This window comes from Trichoplax adhaerens, genomic scaffold, assembly GCF_000150275.1.
Source record: "Trichoplax adhaerens TRIADscaffold_4 genomic scaffold, whole genome shotgun sequence".
Taxonomy (NCBI): domain Eukaryota; kingdom Metazoa; phylum Placozoa; class Uniplacotomia; order Trichoplacea; family Trichoplacidae; genus Trichoplax; species Trichoplax adhaerens.
Window position 1 is genome coordinate 5,410,632 of NW_002060946.1, and position 14,826 is coordinate 5,425,457.

Genomic DNA, 14,826 nt, shown 5'->3' on the forward strand with positions numbered 1-14,826 from the left:
TGCCATTTACCGGATATTATAATCCTAACTCTTGAATCAGTCACGAATGATTGGGTTGTGGCTTACTAAACCATTTCTACAGCAGAAGAAATTCAATAGCGTGAAAGAATGATTGTGACAGATAAATAATCCTAGCATGACATTCTGTCTCTGTTTAATATTGGATCCAATCTATTTTTCAAAGTTTGACAGTATTTTAATTGATGTCAATTAGTCTCATGATGTGAATAGTCGTCATGATTCCAGGTGTACTTCAGATGGGATCTATTCTGTCATTTCATGACAACAGAGTTGATCAACTACAGCCCATCATGACTGATCATTTTGATCATTTTCTATGTTCAAGGGTAATACTAGTATTGTTCATTAATTTATCAGTCTCGCCAGTTGTAAAATGAACTGGAATCAGTCTTGAGAGTTTATAACCTTCTAATTGAGTGATGAACTACCGAACAATAACTTTACAAAAATTATCTTCTCCAACAATCATATTGTTAGATAATGCTTTTCTAAAGTGCCTTTATCCATTAACTGCCATTATTATCGTGTATCATAAAAATGATTTCTTGAGCTAATCTAATATCGATGATAATCATCAAGGTAAAGTTGTAATTGATTAAATTTTATTTAGGTAGTTGAAGAATGTAATAACGTAGTTAATAGATTACTAGCAAAAGGGGAATTCTGCTGTATTCCATTGAAAATAACTTATTTCAATTCGGTAATAATGAATCGTCTAATATCCAATTATGATCATAAAGGCAAACCTTTCACTGATCCCGTTGAAGAATTTCAGTGGATAGGTTAAGAATTAAACGTAGACTGTAACTGAATAAGGGACTAAAGTTTAGATATTCGGTTAGAAATTAGATATTTTAGGTTGGTAACAGAATGAATGAATGATGCAATTTTTCATGATAATCATAAAGGGTAAATGATGACATTTCTAAGTTTCAAAATGGGGACTATACTCTACTATATAAATATTCTCTTGGAAATAAGATAATTCAGTTTAACTAAGAATAAATGATCCAATTATATTACAATCACAAGGGACACAGTTCTCTGTGATATGCGAATAATTTGTAAATTTAAAAATGGGGACGACACTGTATACTATACTATAGCGTATTCCATTAAAAATTACATATTTCAATTTACCAATCGAAAGGATGATTGCATTTTTATTCATTTTATTACTGCATTTAATAAGATAAACAGCAGTAAATTTCAATTGAAGATTTCAGCTTGGAATCAATGAATAATATATAAGAAGGGATTTAATGCAAACTTATAGAGAAAAAAATAATGTGTTTGAACCAATCCCACTTTAATTTTAATGTATGATGGATCAAATGTAGTCAATCGACTTGTAAGTAGGCTAGAAACAAGAAATTCAAGTTTAGCGATTATAATGAGGTCGCAGACTTTCATTATTTACTCTAGAAATTTCAATGTATAGCATTGTCGCTAGTGATCACAGCCCATCTGTTATGATCAAATAAGGAGTGAAAATTTTTAATCATAACAACACAACTTAGTATTTCCAGCTATAAAAAAGTGATTAAGATCATGGCCATTGTCAAATATCTAATAACTCGAAATTGATTGTCAGTTTTAGATTTAACAGCATAGTCTAAACTATAATATTAGTTCTCTATAGACTCAAGGATTGCCGTAGAATTGAAATATTTTGATTAGAATATAGCAGCAATGATCAAGTACTAGTTATAACACTGATCATGATCATGCCCATGGCAACTTTCGTTTCATCTATTAGAAATTAAATCTCTCTTCTTAATTATTGAAATAGTTCCCTACAGACTCAAGGATTGTATATATAAAAGGGGAAACTACGACTAAAATATAGTAGTATCGATCTACTACTGAACCGTGTTCCTTGACTAAATCCATCCTACCTAGAAGTTTATTCTCCTTACCCGATTTCATAGCATGGCCTAAGCTAGAGTCTTAAATAGAATAGTCTAGCCGTATCAAGTCTATTTTGAAAACATAGCTAGCTGGTCCAACTTAAGATTAAAATTACGATAGTTGATTGCCATCATTATGATTGTTTGTTGATCAAGAAATCGTTTAAGATATTGAACAGGAAAGGCATTATAGCCAGAGGAAATTAGCTTTTCTAAATTCGATCATAAATACGGTAAACTAGCACATAACACCTTTGTTGAATTAATTACTATGAAACAACTTGAACTACCATCGCCTTTCCTAAAATAAGTTTTTAACGACTTGATTGTTATGATAAGATCGGGGATCACTGTCAAATATGGAAGAATAAAAGAATGAAGAGTAGTGAAAATCGAACCTAAATGTATTATTATTAAGTCTTTGTATTCTAGCTATAGCTTTGGAAAGCGGTGCGGGTACAAATTAGGGTAAATCCAAAGCTCTTTGCTTGGACAAAATCATGTTGAGAGGTAATACTTTGTATTTGTATTGTAGAACTATACAAGTCCGCTTACAATAAGCTAATTTAACATCGAGTAAGAAATAAAATTGCAATTTTCTGCCACGGTAAGTCACGTTGCCTATTCTATTTCATCAATGATTACCACACCAAATACAGGACTGGATAGTTTATTTTAGGGTTGATTAGTATCCAAACACAGTATAGTTACATGTAGTATGTAATATCAAATTTCATCTTATTTAAAATATCTTCAATTCAGTATCAACAACTATGACGACAAAGAAGGGTTCTTGCTGCTGTTTTTAAGTATTAAATTGAGCTTTTCAATGACTTTATCATTTATAACCATTCAGAAATATAAATCAACTTTAAAGGTAATACCTAGATTAAACTACCTTCAACTATATATCAACGCCTACGATAATAGAGAAGGATTCTTTTTGCTATTATTAAGTATTAAAATAAGGCCTTCAATAGCTTTATCATTTCTAAATTTTCGAAAATAGAAGTGAACTTTAAAGGTAATGCCTAGTTTAAATATCTTCAACTCTGTGTCAACGGCTACAATGACAAAGAAGGACCCTTGTTGCTATTTTTAAGTATTAAAATGAGGATTTTAAAGGCTTTATCATTTATAAATATTCGGAAATATGGATAATTTTAACGGTAATGCCTGGATTAAAGCGTCACTATTTCACTAAGAAAGTATAAAATAACGATTCCATAACGGTTATGATGACAGAAAGGGATATTCTTGTTACTGTTTTTAAGTTTTTAGATGAGGTTTTCAATGGCTTTATGATTTATAAATACTCAGAAATATGAATCAACTTTAAAGGTTAGGCCTGGATTAAAATATATGTATCAACGACTACGATGATAGAGAAGGATTGTTTGTACATAGTCAGAAATATAGATCAGTTTTAACGGTAATACCTAAATTAAAGCGTCATTATTCTACGAAGGAAAGGTAAAATAACGATTCTAATCCAAAAAAAAATAAAAAATAGGAATGATGGATCATTTTATCTACTTACGATCTTGATCATATTGCCTCCAAATATGCATAAATTCAACTGAAGTTAATTTGGTCTTGCCACGAAATTGAGTCACGAATGGACAATTCAGTAACTTCTGTCTTCGATTTAAACTCATGGTATTCTTAATCAATAGTGATTTACTTTGATACTTGCAAGAGCAGAATTATCAATCAATCTTATCAATAATTATTCAATTTAAACTTTTCCTCGGTATCTTTAAGGCCTAAACAATCTACTAATCTTGGCTGTTTCATTCCCTTCTACTCCTAGAAAAGAGACCTAGAAGTAATTAGTCGTCATTGAACTAAATTGTGTCATCAGCGGTGAAGCATGAATCATAATCGGAATAAATATCAGGAACAAAATTAAGTTAAACTACCGTATTGCAAGATTTTCAGGTCTATTATGACCGAAATGATATTGCTATCGTTTTTATAGACAAATGATCCAGATAATTACATAATTTTCATTTACAAATGGATAGAGATGATTGATTACGATGTGAAAAAGTATAACTTACTTTGATGTTTCGGATATCATTATAATGAAGTCAAACTCAATAAAAGTTATAAAGTGGAACAGTATTGCATTCATTCAATTCTACTTTCTACTGTTCATCCGGTGTTTCATTAAGTAAGACTAAAGCTACAACAAATACTCCAGAGCAGAGAATAGAGAGGAAAATACAAGGCAACACAAGATATTTTTATTGTATTTAATTTACCTCCATTAAATTAAATTGCAATTTAGACTTAATGTGTACATTGACATCGTTACTGTAGATAGAATAATATTAATTGATTGAAAATTGAATACAAGAAGCAAACGATGAGAATCGATTCCATCCGCTATTTGAGTGTCTTCAAGTGAAAGAATAAAAAAGATACTCTATCAATAACGATGGCAACAATATGATGTCCGTCCTAAAACTAATAGTATTACAAATGAAAATAAATATCCATTCGATAATAGAAGATAAAAAAAACAGGTGCATGATGTGAAGCGATTAATATTTGATAAGAATAATATTCTATTTTATCCTTTATCTTGACATTATTTCTTACAGTACCGGTATTGGATTGAAAATGATCTCTTGATTATATTCTCCCTCCATTTATTTTCCTAATTATATCATCATCTATTGATTCTACTTTAATTAGTATATTATTGCTTGTCAATATTGATTGTTTCTATTTTTATTGATTCTTTATTATAAAGAGAGAAAATTTTATTCTTACACTTTATCATGGGATAAAAAGAGTTGACTATAGAGCAGTTATCGCTATCCAATAATTTTCTCTCTAGGTATTTCAAAAATCTCTTTCGAATCTTAGAATAGTATTACTATCCCCAAGATTATCCAACCGACTTTCAATTATTTCTATCTGTTGTCAAGTTACCCTTCACCAATATCCATGTTATGGAATTTAAGAAAAATGAAAAGGTGTTAGACCCATTTATCATGTACATTTTTCTATAACGTTGATTTAGATCCATGCTAAGTAATCTAGTCATTATAATTGAGGTAGCCCTTGCTTCATTTCATCCATGATGTAATAGATGGATCAGTGATCAATGTAATTCAATTTCAGGCGATTTTTAATATCAAATAATACAAGATTGCGTTAATGCTACGATTGGGTTCCATTAGATGGATAATGTACCATAACTATTTTCTTATAGCCTATTTACATTTTAATTTTATTCTTCTCTTATAACTACCATCTTGATTCATTCACTATTTCTAGCTTAATGGTAGCTTTCACTTTCTCGATATTAGTTGTGTTCTGTTTAACAATTTTATTAGGAGCTAATGATTTGATTTATTTTCGGCTATCAAACTATTTCGATACCCTAGTGTAGAATCAATATCAACATCATGTACTAGACAACTAGAATAGTCATGATAGACTACTTTATTCTATAATACCTATGATAATACTTTTTTCGCCAATTTCATAATGCTATTGAATGGTAATAAAATCGAATGTGAAAACAGTATTACCATTATATTAAATTTTCAAGCAATGCCACCTTTTCCATTTTATATTGTTATAAAGTATTGACATTAGCATAGAAAAAAATAAAGTTGATTATTGCTTCCTTAATGCCATTTTCGCCGCACATTTAATAAAATTAGAGTGGGATACAATTTTATTAATTAATAATGTGTCAAAATTTGAAATTTTATTACGCATGCTGTTGATACTGCTTGCCAATTGATTCTCAGTCCTTGTGCTATTTCTCCTTGTAATTAATTATAAATGCAAAGATGTTGCAAATGCAAAGTAAACATCGTACGGGAAATAAGGAAGAAGAATCTACACAGCTATCGTTTATTTGTGTATGATTAAATTTAGAAATTGGCAGTTCATTGGTCGAATCATCATTGTTCTATCTTTCCATTAATAGGAATTAAAGTTATTCGAGACTACTGCGATTATGATCAAAACTTTTAAGCTACTGGCAGATTAGATATAATATAAACGGATAAGATTTAAAATCCAAGACATGGAGAGTATAGATCTTAAATCAGGAGAAAAATGAGTCTAGCGATTTTCACGTGATTAGCTTTATCATCCTATCTCTCCATCAGCATGAATTAAGGATATATGAGACGACTACGATTATGATTACAACCTTTTTAGCTAGTAGTAGATTGGATATACAGTACAGTAATTGTCACGATGCTAAAGACTACCATCAAGCATAAATATGTTGTATTGATTGTTATACACTTGCTAGCTTGCCATTAAGTTATAGATTGTAAAGCTAATTCATTTCTCTATAAGAGTAAGTGGATTAGTTAGATACCTAATTTTCAAGAGAGCTCAAAGGTTAGTTTGTGTTCTGATCATGATCGTCTCGTGTTGTAGTCGTGTTATATGGGTGCTCTAACGTAATTAAATTAGAGCATGAAATTGTACAAATTTAAGTCTAACGATGAATGTCAGCCGTGTCGTTTATTAGTATTAATTTCCAGGTATAAGCTCTGTAGCTGCTCGCAAATGTAGATAAAAGGTATAAAAGCGAATTAAATTCTATAATAGAAAGAGTTGGTTATTTTATCGTTTACGCGTAAAGAGAAGTTTTATATCGTTTCTGCTGTAAAATTTAAGGAAGAACTTTATAGTTATCGCGGCGAACTAATCTTGATAAATAGTTCGAGATTAAAGAAGACCGAGAAATATCTTTGATATCTCTTTGACATATATATATATATATATTGATGAAAATAATATAAACGGATAAAAATTAATAACCTAGCCTTGGAGAATATAAATATCAATTCTTAAGAAAAAATAGTCAAGCGAATTTTATGCGACTATAATCATTGGATTTTATGAGTAAAATTAAAGGAATAAGGTTTCGATTTTCTCTATCTACATCCATTTAAGATAATCATGGATTTAGAAAAGATAATGACCAAATCGACTATAAGTCTAGTTAGAATGTAATCTACAGTAGAAAAATGATTCTTTTCTACTTCTATTTTACCTACAGTAGTAGGAATATAATATTACGGAGATATGACTTGTCTTAAACATCACTTAAGGTCAAGTACAGTATATGTTTACGATTTAATGATGTAAATAAATAAATAGCAGTAATTAGTTTATTCTTCACTTTACATCTTGTTTGTAAATAAATAGCGTAAAAATTCTGCTATTTCTTAGCCTTAGTACGTATATCCATCGACTACTAGAAATTACAATTGTCTATAATTTCTAGTAGTCTGTGGTATACCTAAACAATCAAATTTAGCTAAATTGCATATTATAATAAGAGTACTATTCTAAGCTCTATCTGCCAAATGGATTAACACAACTCACTCTTAAATCATATAAAGACTATTACTTAGCAATCCTTTCCTACAATTTGACGAAATAGACAAAATTTCTTTTCTTATTTCATTACTGATATCAGATGCATTTATCTCATTAATTTATATATTGCAGTGCCCCAGTATTTTGACCTTAAATCTTATTTTTTAAATGAAAAATCTTATTCAAAGGCTGTATTAAACGCTTCATTTATAAAACAATATATTTTGGAATAAATTTATATCATTAATAGGTATCCATTAAAAATGTACTAATTTCCGTTACGCTAAGATATTAGTTCCCTGCTAGTATAAGAGAAGTTCATGAAACTAATTTAGCTAGTAGCCGTCTAATTATCTATTTCATGATATCAATATTACGGTTAGCTCTAGGTTTTGCTAGTTAGTGCAATTTAAGCTCCTTTTATTACTTCATATTGTACTTACTATCAATCAATTTAGTTTAATCAGATATTAATAATTGAATCCTATTTATCTATATTCTCCTTATCCTTCAATTTACTAGCATAATCTTTCCTAAGCTGAAAATTAGATATTCTGGATAATTCACTTTGCGTTTAAAATATGATATGGTATTACTCTCCACTTAAAAATAAACAAAATCGATATTGATCGCTTTAAAATTCGAAGATTGGATTTTGATGTAGCCACTACTTTCATAAGTAAGTAAATATTACTTAACTCAGCGTAGATATTCCTTATCAACTTTGAAATTAGCTAATAAAATTTGTAGGTTATAGTAATTAGCTGACTCTCTTTCATCTTTAAGGAACTTCTACATTATATGCAATTAATCAATAGTATAAAGAATATTTTTTAGAGCAAGCACTACGTGGAGATACATTACTAAACTGTCAATCTTGAAATAAAATTATCCAATAAACGCTGCCAGCAATTTTAGTGCATGTTACTCGTCAATTTCACTGACTTACTAGTTAGGGTTAAACAATAAGTAATATCTACGGTGTATTCTATACACTTTGAAAACAAATTTTAATTCTAATATAAATGATCTCATTAATTACATTAGTAAATCGAATCACATAAAACTACATAGACAATATTAAAATTCAAGGTGAAGACTTTTATCGGTGAGCTGCAATGGTTCTATTACTTATACATAAGTATTGAACAATTCAAGATAGATTTTAACGTAAAATTTCCACGTAGAAAACTCTCAGACATTAAGCAAATTAGTATAAATATTTTTATTATCGTCTTCTATAGAGTGCAACAGAGGCTAAAACCAAATGAAGTTTTCTTCTTAATTCAAGCAGAAAGATATTAGGATTATAGTCATATCAACTGGTAGATAATACTGTGTCGATTTATTTCAACTATTGTAATGATCGAGTAATAGTCTTTTACTATTACTACATATGAAATAACAAAAATTGCGCTAAATAAGAGTCCGACCATAATTTCAAACAGGAAGATATGATATAGTAATAGTACCAGCTAGTAGAAAAATAATGTAGCTACTTTAAAATAGTGTAAGGTATAGTTCGTGTAATGTAACTAGTATTGTGATTGTAGACTGCTAGCCATGTTTAGTATAATGTACGGTAGATATTATTCTAAGAGATATTTGGTAGCTATAACTATAGACTGTAGTGGTAGAGACTCTATGCTAGAGTACAGATGACTATATACAGTAAGGTGTTGAGTTACTAATAAGGCTATAGGTAAAAACAGAACTGTAAATCATATATTATAATATGGTTAATTCATCGTACTTTGGCTGGTGTGAATAATGTCTACGTAAATACTGTAATCGTATCCATATTGGATTAATGATGGTCCGCAGTAGAATAGTCTTACTAAGAATAATTTAACTATGTATAAAATAAGGTAAAAGGTTGCCATGCGGATTGTAGCTGCGAATGCTACGAAAAGTATAAAAGCATGCAACTTTAGATTATTCTGTTAGTTTGTTCTAGAAGTCTTTAGTATTTCGCGAACTGACTAGGCAATTCGCGAAATCACTGGATTTCGTACTTGCACGGTAACAGTATTCGGCTAAAGTAGAGCTGTGTGTAGTTGATCTTTGTATAAGATTCAATAAAGCCCTTATTTTTCTAAAATTTGGAATTTCGTGATTGGTATATATCACATCTCGCTATAAATTTTTTTAGTAAACAATTCAAAGGCGACCTAGTTATACTATTACCTTACCGTTTATACTGTACTGGATTTAAAATTTAGTCATCTTTCGAATAGTCGTCATGACTGATTAGACCGATACAGTATCTAAAGGTGAGGCTAAATTTGTAGACGCGGTAGCTAATACATACTACTGATAGTTAATAGAATATGCCACGCAAAATCGTTTCCGTGATAGTGAAATGATACTGATATAAATAGGGTAATCAACATATCCGTCATCAAAATATCTTCCGGATAATATAAGGGATAACAAGAGTTTCCTTTTATTTTAACATAATTAGACACAATTAGAATCATCGTTATTAAGAAATTGCTCAGTAGATACCCAATTACGGAAGGAATATTTCACAACGATCATGAAGGGGCTTAAGGGTTACGTTATTATCTAATATGTATGATTTTGTACTAAATTATGAATCTAGTTATAATCAAATTCAGATAGACATATACTTATAAGCAACTCAACCTTAATATTATTTCTAAAAAATGAATGGCTGTCACAAACCAGCTTCGTGATAAGGATAACGTAAAACAAATCTCTAAATTACTATAGTCTCCGGGATTCAGTATCCCTTAACTACCTCACAAGAATTTAGACCTCTTTGATTCTACGTTAAACTCAACTAGACAATTGAGAACTGCTTTATTCAACTATCTGACGGGCTTATATACCCTTCTACAGCAGCTAACATTCATGAGTCATCTTATAAAAATTCTTATGTAAGAACATCTACTAACTAATTTTTCACAGTCGGGCTACAATATGTCCATTCACAGAATCATTTCAGTACACATTACAGCACAGCATTAAATTTACTGTAACACATTTATAATTAGAGTAATTCCTACTGTAAGTAACTAGTTGTAATATATTATCACTATATTATATTAACCAAATTTAGATGGCTATTTCTTCACGGTAGTTCGTACCGTGACAATGGCATAAGAGCTTTATTAATTATTAACACCAAAATAGAGTAACAATGCATTTATTAACTCCTTACGAGTACCTGTGCCATTAACGTTAAAAGCAAAATTGACGTATCTGAGATTCGAAAAGGATTAGGATACGCAATGTAATGATTTACCACACAGGCAAAAAATACTAAACACCATGTCAATGATGCATATAAACTGATAACTGTATCGCATTAATACATCGAAATTTTAGTCTTTGTTGTAAATGCAAATTACACCAATTATCACCTTAACTGGCGATTTCATTCTTGGTTTTTGGATATTTCGATGAAGAAAATTTAAAAAGCATCAGTAACACAAACTATAGAAATGTTATATCTACTTTCCATATAACTTATCAAGGCTTATCTATTATAGCCTCATAGAAATACTTTCAATCTTATACAATTACACAAAATTGCTAAATATTATGTTACTGATGAATCGAAATGACTTACAGGAATTGTATTGTAATTTATCACTATCAATGTAGTACAAATTATAGTGTTAACTTACAGCTTCAAATGGCTGTTTACTACATTTATAAAAAACTTATTGTTATTATACCAATTTTTCGTAAATACTTTATAAGAATTTTGTAATACTAACTTAGGTAATATGATTAAATTTTTCACGTTACATGGTAAATCAACTATAGTTGCGCTTATTCTCTATCCTTCTGATCTATACCAATAAAATTAGACTAGCGGGAGTGAAGATATCATTCTAACTGAAATAGATCACATAACTGTCTTTCAAATTTCATTTATAGAAAGCTATCATCCTATGATTTTGCCATGAATTAGATACATTGCCAGTATACGCAATGAACCTTTTGACTTCGACATTTTTAATACAATATTTACTAATTGTAATCTAATTTATCCATGCTAAAGAGAAAATTTTAATTCGATACATCTTCCATGTTGCTATATAGCTGTTACATGATGATACATTTATTATCTTGCCGTTGCTTTATGAGTTCATAGACAGAGAGATAACCTTGAAGACGAGCAGTCCGAGCAGGTGATTTTGCATCATAGTTCTTGATTTTACAATCGAGGGTATCAATCTTTAAGATTTCTTGAACGATATCCCGATTTCCGTTACGAGCAGCTAAATGGAGAGCAGTGTCTCCTTTAACATTCTGAGCATTAATATCACGAATAAAATCACTACAACTCAGTAGTAGCTGGACTATAGCTGCATGTCCATTTTCGCATGCTACATGAAGGGCCGTATCGCCATTGAGATTATTCATTGCAAGATCAATATTGGGGTGGCTATTTTTATAATTAATAATTACTTGCACTACTTTAGTACGGCCTCGTGCGGCAGCCAACAATAATGGCGTATTTTTTTTACCATCAGTGTCGTTAACATTCGCAACAGTCTTCAGTAGGCTATAAACAACAGCAGAATTACCGCGTTCAGCTGCTTCTAGTAGTAATGTAGTAGTACTATTCAATCTGAGTCTTTTCATTTTATACCAGTATGCTTTCAAGATGAAGCTCAAGCTTAATTTCAACTTTAATTTACAGTAATAAATTCCTATAAGTGAGATAAAGAATAGTTTTAAAGCTCGATACCTGTTTCATGAAGCGCTTAAACAACTTTAGTGATAAGTACACACACTCACACACAGTATTAATTTACTTCATATGGGATTAAAATACAACTTTGGTAGCAGTTAAGTATGAAATTGTCCAAATCAGTGCAAAAATTTTCTGTTACAAGCCGAATAGAGATTAAACTAAGCAGTAAATTTGAATGATGTAGAGCCTCTGAGGTTATGTAAATATTTAAAATTTGACCGATAACCAATTATGATTATTCCAACTGATCTCCAAAAACCGGATACGAATTGTTATTAATTTATCATACTTTAGATAAATTTATAGTATCACCAGTATTACGATTCATATACTAATGATATACCATTTTATAATTCATAAAGGATAGTTTTTATTTTACTTATATAGGGACAAGAATCACGAAAGATTGTAAGCTATAATTTATAAATCTGATCCAATCTACTAATATATCCACTTCCGTAGATTTTCTGATTTTAATTTTAACTGTAATCTGTGACTTCTGTCGTATGAATGATTATGAAATGTCTTGTATTAGAATTTATCTTCGATAAGGAATGAATCTACTAGACGGAAAGACTTAGCTTCCAGTTACAAGTTACATTCACTACATGGCAATAAATTTGACATAAATAAATTTAACGTAAATAAATGGGGTAAATGTAAGAGAACACACCTGTAAACAAGTGTTATAGCATTGTTTACATGATAGTAGTTTAATTTAAGAAATTTTAATTAACTTCTGCTTATTGCATTATTGGCAGAAATTTAGTTATACTTCTTTCAGAGTATATAATGAACGTATATTAATATGAATTTTGCCTAAGGTAAAGGTGGTTTACACAGTCGTTATATCAAATTACGAAGAAGTTGGCATAAATCTGCGATTCTATGAAATAAATATTAATCTTCGAAGTGCTTTAGTAATATAAAATTTATCGTGATCAATATACATATTAGAATATATTCCCGTACAAGCTAATTTAAAGTTAAAACTCTGATTAATGACGTATTTAAGTTATTCTTGCTATTTGAAATTGAGAATATCATTACACGGATAGAAATTTTTGTTGAAATCGTTCATGTAAAGAAATGGAAACGTAATAAATCGTTTACTTCATTCACGCAGTATTAGACATATCATTCATCCGTTGATTTAAAGGTAATAATTTCAAAATCATCCTATCCGTACTTTTTACAATCCAACTATTTTTACCTGATATGGAACGAGAGATTTCTTCTTCAAGACAAGGAAGACAGAAATATCAAATGATTTAAGTGAATGATTAAGATGAAAATATAGATGGCGATTCTATTAGCGAAATTTTTATGAGTGATTAAAAAATTGAAAAGTAACGGTGGTTATATAACTATTTTTCGATTGTACGAACTATCAATAGATAGAAGGCATCAAAATAGAATTCAATAATTGTATGTTGCAAATATAAAATAATTATCAGTACATAGAAGATTTTTGCATGACAATTGGTTATGATGATTGTAAGGAACAGAAATGATCACAATTAAATCGACTATGATTGATTTTTAACTTTGACGTAAGAAATAAAGGTAATAAAGACAATGGCTATTTATCTGGACAAGACCTCCAAAAGGATAGTGCTGATGATGTCGTTACCCCAAAAACACTTATCCTATGATACCTATTACCTGATAATGTAGAAAAAGAATAGAATTTGATTACGCTTAGATCCAATGAGATTGAACAATGTAACCGTAAAAAAAGAGCTGCTAATATTCTTATCCATTATGATATCAATATCTGACTTGACTGAGATGGGTAGTACCGTAAAGGCTTTCGATTGCATCCTGTGGCGTAGCCCCAAATATAGCTAAATAGATTGTGAAAATTGTGAGTAGCAAACGATAGGTTGTGAGATTGTAGAGTAATAAGGTTCTAATTAGGTAAATGAGTTTATTAAGACTAACCAGTTACAGTAAGTATTTTAGCTCTGCTTAGAAATATCTTGTTAAGGTGTTATAACACCAATGAAGGGTGCAAAGCGTGCTGGAATAATTAACAAGGTTGATTATGTGTAAAAATGCAAATGTATATAAACCGGAGATTTTATCTCAGTTGGTGAGTGAGCACACCATGTAATATAAAGTGAATTAAGAGAATTATTTTCCTAAGATCAGAGGTTTCATTTTTTTAACTTAGATTAGATACTGTAAGATCTCTCTTACTTCACTTATATATGATCAATTTGCTAGAATTATAGCACAAATTAGATTCCATAGTATTGCATAAGATACTATTTAATCGGCAAACTTCTCTAAAGATCCGGTGTTAATCTCATTACTTACTTGAGCTCTACAATTAATATCTGTTCCAACTTGTAGAATAATAGCCCATTATATACTCACTCCTATCTACGTAAGACCAATATCTAGGGTGGATTTTACAGTATTAGTATGTACTAGTATAATAATTTAGACTCGTCTAAATATGGTAGCGATCAAGCCCTTAATCCAGCCATGTAGGCTGATATCTTGCTTAGATTTCACCTTTGTAATAGTATTGGCGCATGTAATAATTTCGATTTTTCTAAATTTAGTCAAGCCTTTATTTCCGGTATAACGGTATTTAAGCTATCTCCTCTTTACTTTTAATGGATATACAGACGGATATCTTAGCTGGATTTTTACATTCGCAAAAGCATTAAAGCGTGCAATAATTTAGATTAGATCCCTTAAACCAGATCTGCCAACATGTAAAATATCTCTTTGACTGCTATGGAAATTCAGGATGAGATCTTGGCCAGATTTTACGCT

At 30.1% G+C, this 14,826-nt stretch overlaps 1 protein-coding gene across 1 annotated transcript; it reads right to left on the reverse strand.

Moving 5' to 3' along the window:
* Positions 1-11,495: 11,495 nt before the first annotated feature.
* On the reverse strand, positions 11,496-11,879 carry TRIADDRAFT_6735 (uncharacterized protein; the record flags this gene model as incomplete). The annotated part of the gene is made up of 1 exon (XM_002112070.1): positions 11,496-11,879. A coding segment is annotated over one exon (384 nt), but the record flags the coding sequence as incomplete, so codon positions are not given.
* Positions 11,880-14,826: the final 2,947 nt, after the last annotated feature.